The 12,773-nt window shown below is 35.9% G+C and overlaps 1 protein-coding gene across 6 annotated transcripts in view; it reads right to left on the bottom strand.

Moving 5' to 3' along the window:
* The window catches only part of Dcaf6 (DDB1 and CUL4 associated factor 6), a 117,149-nt gene that overhangs the window by 23,126 nt on the left and 81,250 nt on the right, over positions 1 to 12,773 (bottom strand). For all 6 annotated transcript variants that reach the window (XM_085687980.2, XM_048421357.3, XM_085687981.2 and 3 more), the window contains 4 exons: positions 7,532 to 7,649; positions 2,478 to 2,593; positions 1,861 to 1,929; positions 1,320 to 1,638 (listed from right to left, as the gene is read on the bottom strand). In XM_085687980.2, coding sequence (XP_085544106.1) covers positions 1,320 to 1,638; positions 1,861 to 1,929; positions 2,478 to 2,593; positions 7,532 to 7,649 — 622 coding nt within the window. The remainder of the gene's footprint in view (positions 1 to 1,319; positions 1,639 to 1,860; positions 1,930 to 2,477; positions 2,594 to 7,531; positions 7,650 to 12,773) is intronic.

The following is a 12,773-nucleotide window of genomic DNA, read 5'->3' as shown; positions in this document are numbered from 1 at the left end:
AAACAATGAGCTAAGAGGGTACTAATCATACAGGTAGTTTCCCATATGTATGGGATACAACATACTATCCTTCCTTGGGTACCAGAGTATGAACATGGGCCTCACACATGCTAGCCAGTGAGTGCAATTTCCACCTCTTTTCTTTGACTTCTTATTTTGTGACAGCCTCACTAAGCTTCGTAGACAGACCTGGGACTTGTGATCCTCTTGTTGAAGCCTTCCAAGTAGCTGTGATTTTAAAAGATATTTTACCTCTGAAAATAAAATGTTTTCTTCTGTTCACATATAATCAAAGAATGGAAAAAATCATACAAATATAATAACAATTCAATTCTCTATTATTGCTACAATATTTATTACCCATTGTACCTTTTCATTTTCCTAATTGAGTTATTAGATTATTAGAAAACAGAAAAACATAGTATTCCTCAAAAGAGAACACTCATACTACCAGAGAGAACAACAACAACAAAAAAGTAACATTAAAATAAAAACAGGTGGTGAATCTCTGAGAATTCAAGGCCAGCCTGATCTATAGAGTGAGTTCCAGAACAGACAAGGCTACACAGAGAAACCCTGTCTCAAAATGCAAAAACCAACCAAACAAACAAAAATAAAATAAAAAGCAGGCTTAGTAGTGCACACCTTTAATCCCAGCACTTGGGAGGCAGAGGCAAATGGATCTCTGTGAGTTCAAGGTCAGCCTGGTCTACAGACCAAGTTCCAGGCCAGCCAGGGCTACCCAGTGCAACTCCCATTTCAATAAACAAACAAACAAAAACCAAGAGTCATAATCTCTACAAGACAATCTGACAACACTAAATGTCACCTCAACCTCATAATCATCCTGGCAGTCATTCTCAACATCCCTTCTCTTGATCCAAACACTGAGGCATAAGCCTTAGTGGCACAAGATACTGAGCAAAGACACTTTCTGTTCACTTCATTCAGTTTGCTCAAAGAATATGTAGACTCATTTGCAGTTTAAAAATTCTATGTGTCGGGCTGGAGAGATGGTTCAGAGGTTAAGAACACTGACTGCTCTTCCAGAGGTCCTGAGTTCAATTCCCAGCAACCACACGATGGCTCACAGCCATCTGTAATGAGATCTGGTGCCCTCTTCTGGCCAGCAAGCATACAGACAGAACACTGTATATACAATAAATAAATAAATCTTTAAAAAAAAGAAAAAAATTCTATGTGTCATATATGATTGTGACACCTCTTGAAACTGTAAAAATGAAGAGCCTCATTTGGCTTCAAACAAGCTCTTGTGTATTGCATATTTTATAGGCTATGCTAATTAAAAACATACCAACCTATCACCAGGTCCTGCTCGATATCTTGCACCGGGGATCAGGACTGGGTCATCATCACTGTCATCTGTGTCCTGGAGAGCAGAGTCCCTGGTTGATGTGTCTTCCTGAGCTAAAGGCTCTATGGCTTCTGTTTGAGATGGGAGTTCAGGATTGGTGCTAGTCTGATTGGCAGCACTCTCACTGCCAGTCTGCTCGGAAGCCTCCTTGCCTGTTTCAGACAAAGTAACTTCTGGAACCCCACACGGGCTGTCAGGAGTTGGGTCATTCCTTTCTCCTGAATTAGGATCCAATGGCTCAGCTGGGAGGTTAGTAGATTGTGCTGCCAGAGAACAAAGTCGTGTATAAGTTAGTCATGTGTTTATCATTACATACTAAACATAGGAACTGACATGTTCTAATATTAAGTCTGAGTTCCTTAAAAGACAGGAAATAGCACAGTCATCGTTTGGAAGTGACCTTTTTCTCTGGAGAGATTTATACAGATTAACACTGTTTAGGTTTGTCTATGAGCCAATTTCCTAAAGACAGAGAGACAACTCACCTATATCTATCTGATTTTGAGTGAGGTTTTCTGAAAATGTTCCTTTCTCTGATAGTTCCTCAGGAGCTCCTGGAGTTAAACAAAATTATCATTAAATCTAGTTTTCAAAGAAAACTAAACATAACACCCCAACATTCCTTTAAATAAATGGCTCTTAATTCTGTCTGGGTGATAGGAACCTTTAACATTCAAATAAAATCTCATCATCATTAAATCTAGCTTTTAAGAGAAAAATAAATATAACCATAACATCCCAACTTTCCTTTAAATAAATGGCTTTGAATTCTGTCTGGGTGACAGAAACCTTTAACATTCAAATAAAATCTCACCCCAGAGTCCGACAAATTGGTTCAGAGGATAAAGACACTTGCTAAGCGCAAGCCTGGAAACCTGAGCTTGACCACTAGAACCCAAGCCAAGGTGAAAGGAGGGAGCAGACTTCACAGAGTTGTCCTCTGACCTCCACAGGCATTTCCCCACACAATACATTTTAAAAGTGAAACAAAAATCTCACTCTACAGAGAAAAAACAAAAATGAACCATTGTTGGGGAGTAGAAAAGAAAAGGTGGCTATTCAGCACTGAGGTTTCTGCTTAGTGAAAAAAAAATAACCTAACCTGTTTCACTGTCTCCTTCAGGGGCTTGTGTAGAACTCTGTGGGACAGATGGTTCCTCCTGATCCTCAGATTTGCAATGGTTCCCATTTCCTCTGGAACTTGAGGCTGTACTGCTCCTGTATTACAAGAAGATACGTGATTCCACCAAGAATTAACAAAAGAATTTTGATTTAACTTTATATTTTACAACTTAAAAGCATATTATAAAATTCAGAACATAAGTACTTGAAAAGTCATTAAAAAAAAGAAATCATGATGGCTTCTAGCACACATCATCTTAGATTTTTTAAAATGAGGGCACTTTAATTCACTATTTTGATGTTTCTTATATGCTACACACTTCTACATGCCCCTTAATGAGACTGTGTGTATGTGCATGTATGTAGATTCAAACATAGGACTTCATACATGCTAATATGTCACACTTTCAGTCCCAGTTTCCACTGAATTTTAAGTGAATTATATTGTCTCCCTTTCTATCTAAAGAATTAATGATTTTATAGAATTTAATCATACCTCCTCTTATACTCTAATGTTGTATATGCTTAAAAATTGAGATGAATGGAAGCCACCAGTGAAACATTGTCAGTCCTGGTGTGTGTGTGTGTGTGTGTGTGTGTGTGTGTGTGTTTACAGAGCATTACAGTTCTGTAAAAAGAGATTATATTTTCTATTTCAGTTTTAATACCCATCTGATGATGGCCATAGTCCCATTAGCATTTCTGGCTATAGCAATAAAAAAATAATTTTTAGTATGTATTCCATAAGAAATCATGCATATGTATGTATAAGGGGAGGGTTGATAAGGAAAGAGGAAGATGTATAACATCTGTATAACAATTTGAAATATAAAAATCAAATTTAGAGTCAGTGAGATGGCTCAGTGGATGATGTGCTTGTTGTCAATCCTGATGCTCGGGGTTTGAAGGCTGGAACCCACTAGAGTCAAGACAACCCCAGGTGTCTTCAGGCTTCCACATCTGTGCCATAATGGACACCCACACATATATACACATGCAGAAAACAGACAAATGTAAAAAGGCAAATTACTAGGGACTTTTGTCAAAGATTTTGCAAAATTCCTTTTAAGCAAATTATAAAAGTCAATTTCATATTTTTAAAAGTATCGATAAAATATGATATTATTTTAAAGAATGTGTACCTACATGGGTATTTTTTGCAGAAAAAGAAATGTCAGGATTGTGACCCAGCCTAAAGTGTTGTCGCAATAGGATTATTTCAGTTAAATATTTTAAGCTGTTTCTTTTTTCTTTAAATAACATGAATCTTTTTCTTTCTTCCTTCTTATTTTTAATATATGGTTGTTTTGCCTGCATGTATGTCTATGTACCTACCACATGGGTGTCTGGTTTGTGAAGCAACCAGAAGAGTGCATCTGATCCTCTGGATATGGAGTTACAGATTTTTGTGAGCCACCAAATGAGTGCTAAGAACCAAACTCAGGTCCTCTGGAAAAACAGTAAACGTCCTTGACGGATGAGCCCCTGTCTTTCAAGCCCCTGAGAATGTCCTTCTAACCAGGAGAGAATGCAAAGCAACTCTGGTAAATAAAACCAAATATGCTACAATTTTTTTCCCTCACCGAGAAAGCTATAAATAAAATGCTAGAGTACAATAGTTATGACGATTAAAATATTATGGTGCTAACATAGGAAAAGTTACACTACTCAAGCAAACACACTCAGCAGAGTGACCAGAGCACTCTACACCACAGTGAAATGAGAAGCAGCACAACAAATGGCACTGGGACAAAGGGACAGCATGTGGAGAGCCAATGCTATAACTCAGCATCACACTTGCTAGGAAAAAATTCCCAAATTAATAAGTAGGTATTTTTACTATAAAACTAGACAAAACACAAAAGTAAGATGAGAGAAGGTTTTCCCTAGCTCTGGGAAGAACAGGCTTTATAAAACATGAAGATTACAGGCAGAAACCTTAAGTCCTGTGAATAAACTAGAAAACAAACACGGAACTTGGGAAACAAGGTGACAGGTGTAAAACAAATGCGGTCACCCCCGCCTGGTTCTACCATGGCTCTATACGCCAACAAGAAAGGCTAGAGAGCACAGCAGAATAATGATTTTTACAAGATTATTGTTAGAGCTATGTGGGGCTTATCATATGCAAAATGTGCTAAAGTTAAGGTACTTTCTCTGCAAAAATCCTGTTAAATCTTTACAACAAACCTTAAAAATAAGTTGTTTTTTTTTTCTTTTTTAAAAAAGGCCATTCCCATTTTAGAAAACTGAGATTTAGAGAGATTCCTCAGGCTGTCAAGTTGGAGCCCAACTTTGTAGTGTACTCAACTGCCTCACTGTCTTTAAAGAAACTAAAAACAAAAGCAACACATATACTAAAATAAAGGAAAGATGCATAGTTTGTAATGTTCTGCTTTATTCTCAACAATATAAGCTGAATATTTTAAAAAATAAAAATGGTAGTATTTGACAAACTAATGAATGACAATATATGGTCATTTTTGAGTGAAATTAGCATTCAAGAAAAAAAAGAAGAGAGCAAAACTTAGAAGTGTCTGAAGACATTCTTTCCAAGAACGCAGTCTTGTACAGAAGGGTGAGAGTAGAAAAGAGAGGGAGCAAAGAATAAATATGAGAACCTCATGTTAAATTTTATATCATGGAATGAAGCCCAGACATCATGCTTTAAATGCTATAGTAAAGAGACTCCCCTGACTTAGTCTTCAAACACACACCTACAATTGGATTCTTGACAATCTCTACTGATCCCATTCTGGCACAGCCCATAGCTAATGTTCACTCTGCTTATGGTCAGAGTTTTTAACAGGCATTGGCTTCTACTATGGTACAATGTGAACACAAGAACCAAAAATATCTTTTATGTTTTTAAACACCCTCCTCATTTTCCTGGCTGACCTCATCTGTTGCTCCTTTGTCTCTCCTCTGTTCACTCCACTTCACATACACGAATTCCGAAAAGATCCCTGAACACCCAGACCTGCCTTGCTCAAACATTGGGCAGGATGTCTCTCTACCTCAAACATTCTTCCCCTACATGCATGCCCTCTTCTCACTGATGACTGACCTTCCCTAGGTTTCCCCGATTGTCCTTACCTGCTCTATTTTCTTCCATAGAATTTAGTGCCTTCCAAATGCTATACTGTATACTTATTTAGTGTACTTATTGTCTGCTTCCTCCACCTAGAATGTAAGTTTCAGAGGGCACAGATTTTTTTAAAAAACTATTTTTTTCTTATGCATTTCCAATGTCTAGAATCACCCTTGGCCCACAGAAGGTCTTCAACAACATTTGAAATCCTATTTAATCAGGTATTGTTGTAAAATACATTCAAACATAAACACACATGGAAGCCAGTGAACTAAATAAATTAACATATAATCACATATTAATCAATCATACAACATATAATTATATGTTAATAATATATTAACATGTGATATATAATTTGTACATAATATACCTTATATTAGTATAATAGTATATGATGTATTTGTATAAATTTAATATATTAGTATGACTTAATATATTAATATTTTAGTGATAATTATGTTATTATAAATAATTTATATAAATACTATATAATGCTTTATATAATTATTCCAGCACATAATTATATATTTAGAAATACCCTATTGTCACCAAACATTTATAAATTGCAAATTAAATAAGGTTAAATAAAAATATTTGGATAATGCTCAACCAAAAGGCCTCTAGAGAGTGGGAAAAAATAAAATGTTTACATAAATTGGTTTTTTAAATATAAGAATCAGTTAAATAAATATATGAACAAAATCAGAAATGTCACTAAAGACAAAATATATAGCATTAGATGAGTATAAAAGTCCAAATTTTCTAATAATAAATTAAATAACAAGTAAAATTATTTTAAAATCATGATTAAAAATATATTAAACAGAAGAATAAAATATGCTTGTTCATAAACTTACTAAAATATAAAAAGAGAAGGCCTTTTAAAAATAAATTGGCAGTATCTTTTGATCTAAATATAGTTATCTCTGGAAATATATCTCACAGATATAATGATGAAAGTAGAAAAAGTTTGAAAAAGAAAGACTTTTCCCTCAATGGGCTAAAAATGTTAAGTTCATTTTCTAATTAAAAGAGAATAAATAAGTAATCTAGAACATCCCAACTGAATGGACTAGTAAAATACAATTAGTACAAGTAACCAAAGGAAAATAATGTTTAGTTATAGTTAATAATGCTTACTATAAAGTTAAGTTTAACAAATTCAGAATGGGTTATACTCAGCATAATTAAAATTATATTCTAAAATGCAAAACAAAAATCATGCATATATATGCATACACACACACACATATATAGAGAGAGAAAGAACATAGACTAAAACACTTTAATATAGGTGATTATATTATTGTTTGTGTTTTTTATCACAACATCCCAGGATTACAAATACAATTAGCTACATTTTTAGAAATGCAAATTCTTGGGCCTGGCTTCATACCCAAACAGCAGGTGGATTTATTGACCTGTAGGTTTTTTTGAGTTTGATTCATTTTGTTTTGTGTGCACATAGGGGGTGTGTGTGTGTGTGTGTGTGTGTGTGTGTGTGTGTGTGACACGCACACATGCTAGAAGAGGAGGTTAGGAGTCTTCCTCTGTCACTCTCCAGCTACTGGCGTGAGGCAGTCTCTCACTGAACGGGAAGCTCCTCAGTGAGCTCAAGGGATCCCCAGTCTCTGCCTCCCAGTGCTAGGGTTACAGGCATGTACAAGCATGTGCAGCCGTGCTCAGCTTTTTTACACAGCTGCTAGGGGCTCCAACTCGTGTCCTCATGCTTGTACAACATGGGCTCTGATCCTCTGAGAATGAGCTCTCTCTGCAGAGCGCTACGCTGTGTATTTACAAGTTCTTCAAGGAATTTAAGGCAAGACTGCAGTTTCACAACCAATACAGTATAGCAAAAACAAACCATAAAGTACAGAAAAAGCAGATCTACTATAATTCTACAAAACAGCTAAGAGCGTCTTCACAAACATTTAACTTACCATTCATCTGTGAAGTTCAGTTTTATTGTGCTTGTAGTTGTTCCTTCTGTGCTGTAGTGCAAACTTAAAACTGGTTCACCTGTCCCTGGCTTGGGGCTCAGCCTTTCATTATTGTTATCTGAAAATTGTGTTTAAAACATTTGAAAAAGTCTCTGAAACCCGTAAAAAATATGACATTTCCTAAAATTTAAAAGAACTAAGTTAGGTTGTTCTTGTCATAATTTTTATTCATGTTAGGTTCTCCTTTAAACTTCAAAGCAACATTATTAATTTCTAGCATGGTATACATGACTCCCTGAGATTTAGAGAGAAATCAAATACACTGAAAACCATACCCTTTCATTAAGGAATCAAAAGCTATTAACATGCAATGACAGACATAATAAACTGGTACCTTACTTAAAAAATACCCATGATTTACTTTTTAGTTGCTGGAACACCAGAAGGATTAGCAGCGGCTAGAGTGTAAGTAAGACGAAAGGGCTCAAGGCTCTGCACAGAGCTGCTCAGGCAGATGCTGCTGAGTTCTTGGCAAGGCGGCAGTTTAATATACTTTGACATTTTTCTAAAACTGCTTCAATATTTTATGATAAATTCAGCTTTTATTCTTAACTGATCTTGCAAAGAAGTTATTTCTTAGTAATGGACAATAATTTCACCTTAAAATTTTATAGGGTATTCTACAATATATAATGTCTTTTTCAAAATGGCAAATAAAGGTGGGCATGGTGCTCACACCTATAATCCCAGCACTTAAGAGGCAAAGACAGGAGGGCTTCCAAGATTTCAGGGCAAACCTGTGTTCTACAGTTAAAAACAGGCCAGCTGGCCTACAGAATGAGACCGTCTTTCAAAAAAAAAAAACTTCATATTTGGCTGGGCATGGCTGCATACATCTATAACCCCAGCATTCAAGAGGTAAAGACAAGTGAATTGCTCTAAATTTGAGTTCAACCTGGTACATATAGTGAGTCCTAAGCCTGCCAAGGGTATTTAGTAAGATCCTGTCTCTAAATTAATCAATCAATCAAACATAATGGCAAATCAAAGTCACAGAAATTGTAGAGACTATTCAAAGCCCTTTCCCCAAAGAGTGAAAGGATAACCAAGGACAAAATCCAACAGAACTTTAAAAAAACTTCCCATTTGATGGTCATTAACAGCTTGTGGAAACATGAGAATACACAGGGAATAAACATGGGATGCACAGGCCCATGCAGGTTCTTAACTTGTTACAATGAAGAACATACCTTCTCTTTACTTTGGAAGATACTGGAGCACCTACTGAAAGAATCTCACAGAACCTCTGGTCTAGCTTATAACCAGGAAACAACAGCATTTCAATAAACCACTGGAGCAGAAAGGAGAGAGCATGCCCCAAGAGACAAGGGAACCAAAAAAGCTCAATGCTTACATTTCATTTTAAGTTCTAAGCTGTGAGAAATCTTGACTTACATGATTCTTATTTTTAAATAAAAGTGTAAAGACAAAGCTGGCATCCCAAATTATAAAAAAATCACTTTAGTTCTATTCTATTTTTTGGACTCCATTTTTAATATAAACAGCCACTAGGAATGAACTAATAATCTATAATAATGTACTCTTCCCCTTTCTCTCCCTCTCTCTTTCATCAGTGTCTCACCTTGGAGCCTTGGTTAGCTGAGAATTCACTCTGCATACCAGGCTGGAGCTGAACTCACAGAGATCAGCCTTCCTCTGCCTCCTAAGTGCTGGGACTAAAGATGTGCACCACCAAAGCAGGCCTATAACAATGTCAGCACCTCAGTACTGTACAAGGGTCTTAGAGGAGACATTTTACAGAACAGCATTCCAGTAAAACCACAGAACTTTACCCTGGAAAATATCAAGAATGAGACTTTACATCTGTCAGTCTTTTACTCTTGAGTAAATTTATAGTTGTTAGTCATTTGTCCAAACAAATGACTTTGTCCTTTAGTTATGCAATTGAGATTTTCATTCCATTGATAATAAAGACACTATTGTTTTAAGGTTGCTGTAACTGAGACTAAAGCCTGGGGTGATCAAGACAGATCTGGTGTTCTCAGAACATTTTATAAAATATGTTGCTATTTATTTTTCCACTAAGGTAGGGAAGGAATGGAGGGTATGGTGGCACACATCATTAAACCCGTGCCAGGGAGGCAGAGGCAGGTGAATCTGAGTTTAAGGTCAGCCTGGTCTACATTGCAAGTTCCAGGCCAGCCAAGGCTACCTAGTGAGACCCTGTCCTGAGGGAAAAGAGGCGGGGTTATGTTTATAAGCAAGTGTACTGCTCTCCTAGAGGACCTGAGTTCAATTCCCAGAACCCATGTTGGATGGCTCATAACTTCCTGTAACTCTAGTTCTAGGGGATCTAACACCCTCTTCTGGGCTTCATGGGAAACCCCTAACCCCACCCCTACAAAAAAATAAAAACAACAAAATTCTTTTTGAAGAAAATGAAAAAAACGGTTACATATATTCATATACTATTACTATAGGAATATAGTGAACAAAAGCAAGGAAGAGAGGGAACAGTGCAGAAATATTTCATTAACATTTATACACCAGCCTGCCAAACTCTCCCCAGCAAGAAGTCTCCAGACAACCAAAACCAGTCACAATTTCTTTCCTAGAGTCATCTACTACAAAATTATTCAAGTACAGTCATAAAATAAGAATAGTTGATTGACACTTTCCTTTCAACTCTTAATGAACTCATCAGCCTTGGCTAAACCTGGCCAATTGCTGTATAAATGGAATGGACTCTTTTATTAGGTACTCAAACTTCAGATTCCTGAGTTTAATGATTTCCATACAGCTGCACATAAATTGTGTCTCTGGTAGAAACACTATACAATACAGAATTTGACTTCTTCAAATGAAGTTCTAGTGTGCATTAATAACCAAGGGTTAGCATTCATTTCTAACTCTCCTCACTCTACTCTTCTTGAGTTATGCTGCTTTGCATGACTATACACAACTTATTCAGATGGGTTTTCTGAGAATGTCGATTCCTTAGATAAGAATGGATGTAATTGGGGGCTGGAGCAATGTCTAAGAGGTTAAGAGTACTGGCTGCTCTTACAGAGGACCTGCATTTAATTCTCAGCACCAACATGGAAATTCACAACCATCTGTAACTCCAGTTCCAGAGAATCCTTGACTCCCTTGGCCTCCATGGGCACTAGGCACACGCATGGCACACAGACATACATGCAGACAAAACACACATGCACATAATATACAATAATAAAATACTGTAAATGGATATAATTCACTGTGCGTGATAAAAATGCATACTTTAAGCTAAAATTTTCTATAAAAAATACTTCAAAGACCTACAAACTAATGATTTGTTTTTATACCATTTAAAAGATATTTATAAGCATTTAGATTTCCTCTACCTTGTTTAGTTGTTTTAAATAGGAATAGCAAACACATTCTAAAAACTATTTCAAAACTCATTACCTAATATACACATTTTCTTTAATACTTTCCACAATACAGTTTTTTGTCTTTACTGTCAGATGAGAAAGAACACAGTATTCATAACCATACATGGCAGAACCATATTCCTAACGTTCGCCAGCTGTGTACAGTTTCCTAACTTTCTTTTGCCGTGGTTTCATCATCTGGAGAACGAAGATAAGGACACCTACTCCATAAGGATGCAGTGAGGATTAAGGAAACTAACGGTTCAAAGCAATGTTTGGTACAAAAAGTATGATATGAAGTGTTTAGACTGTTGCTACTACTATTATTATTATTAATTCAATATTATTAATTCAGTGTTGCAATCACAGAGTATTAACTCTAAATATCTATCTACCTACCTATACCTATCCATCCTAACCCATATAAAGAGATTATGGCTCAACTATTTTACTTGTTTTTATATGTGTCTTGGAGTCCTGATTCCTACAACAGAAAATAACAATGATAATATTCTCATTATATTATGAAAATATAGGAGGTGACAGAAGTGAAATTCCTTCTTTTCTTTCCTCTCTCTCTCTCTCTCTCTCTCTCTCTGTTTCCTTCCTTCTTTTCCTCCCTCTCCCTTTCTCCCCCGCCCCCAAGTTCTCTTTATGTAATCCTGGCTGTCTTAGAACTATGTAGAGGGGGTTGTTCTGAATCCGAGATCCACCTTCCTCTAATTCCTGAATGCTGGACTAAAGCCACCACACCTGGCTCAGAAGTAAAATTCTTAACATATAGCTGATCACATATAGACTTAGTAGATGTCAACTATTATCAGAGAAAATTCCAAATTAGAAAATAACTAAGTTAGAAGCATAGAAAATGACTGGTTAATAGAAGAATAAAACTAACATGAAATAAAAAAATTTTCATTTCAAATAACCAACTGGTAGATGGCAAACCTAATAAATACCCAGAATCTGGTGTGAAGTCTCATTTCACTCTCTTCTGTCCACCAGAATTTAAAACATACTACTTATAGATGTGTTCTGGGTGGTAAATACCGAACTAACATTTCTTATTAATTTAACAGGCTTCAAAAACTAGACACTTATTAAAAATAAAAAATTCACTATGTATTTGACGGCTACCTAAAATACTACTTGAACCAGACAAGACAGTGCAGTAAACCCAGCTACTGAAGAGGTGGAGGGAGAATGATCTCAAGTGTGAGGTCAGGCTGCATAGCTTAGACTCTGTCATTAAAAAAAGCACAGAGAAAGCAAAGCAGGGGACATGACGCAATTACATTATAATCTCAAAAAATAAAAAAAAATCACAAAAAGTAATAATAAAGGGCAGGGATATAGCTCTTCCTTAGTATATGCATAAGGTCCTGGTGTCAATCCTCAGTGTTGTACAAGTATACATTAATGTAATATTCTCATGATAATATTAAAATTTCAATTTTGCAATAACACACAAGTATGATTTTAAAGCAAATATATATTTAATTAATGGCAAATCCAATTTTCCACTTCCCAATCTACCGGAGAAGAACTAGTAAAATCAGTTTTGCTAGGTTCTGAGTACCCACTTGTCTCCTATAAGTAAGTGCTTTCACACCACAGGAAGCCCACTTAGGTAAAATGACCTCAAGTGATTTTTAGTTATCACCTTCTACCTATGATATCACTATAGTAAGTATAAAGTAATCTGCTCAGTCATGACAGACTTTAACTCTTACAAAACTACTTTCTTAAAAAAAAATAAAATAAAATAAAAAAATAAAAAATAAAATGAAATGAAAAAACCTATT

This window comes from Myodes glareolus, chromosome 5 (assembly GCF_982192425.1).
Source record: "Myodes glareolus chromosome 5, mMyoGla1.1, whole genome shotgun sequence".
Classification (NCBI taxonomy): Eukaryota; Metazoa; Chordata; class Mammalia; order Rodentia; family Cricetidae; genus Myodes; species Myodes glareolus.
Note: the sequence above shows the minus strand (reverse complement) of the source record. Positions and strands in the feature narration are given on the sequence as shown.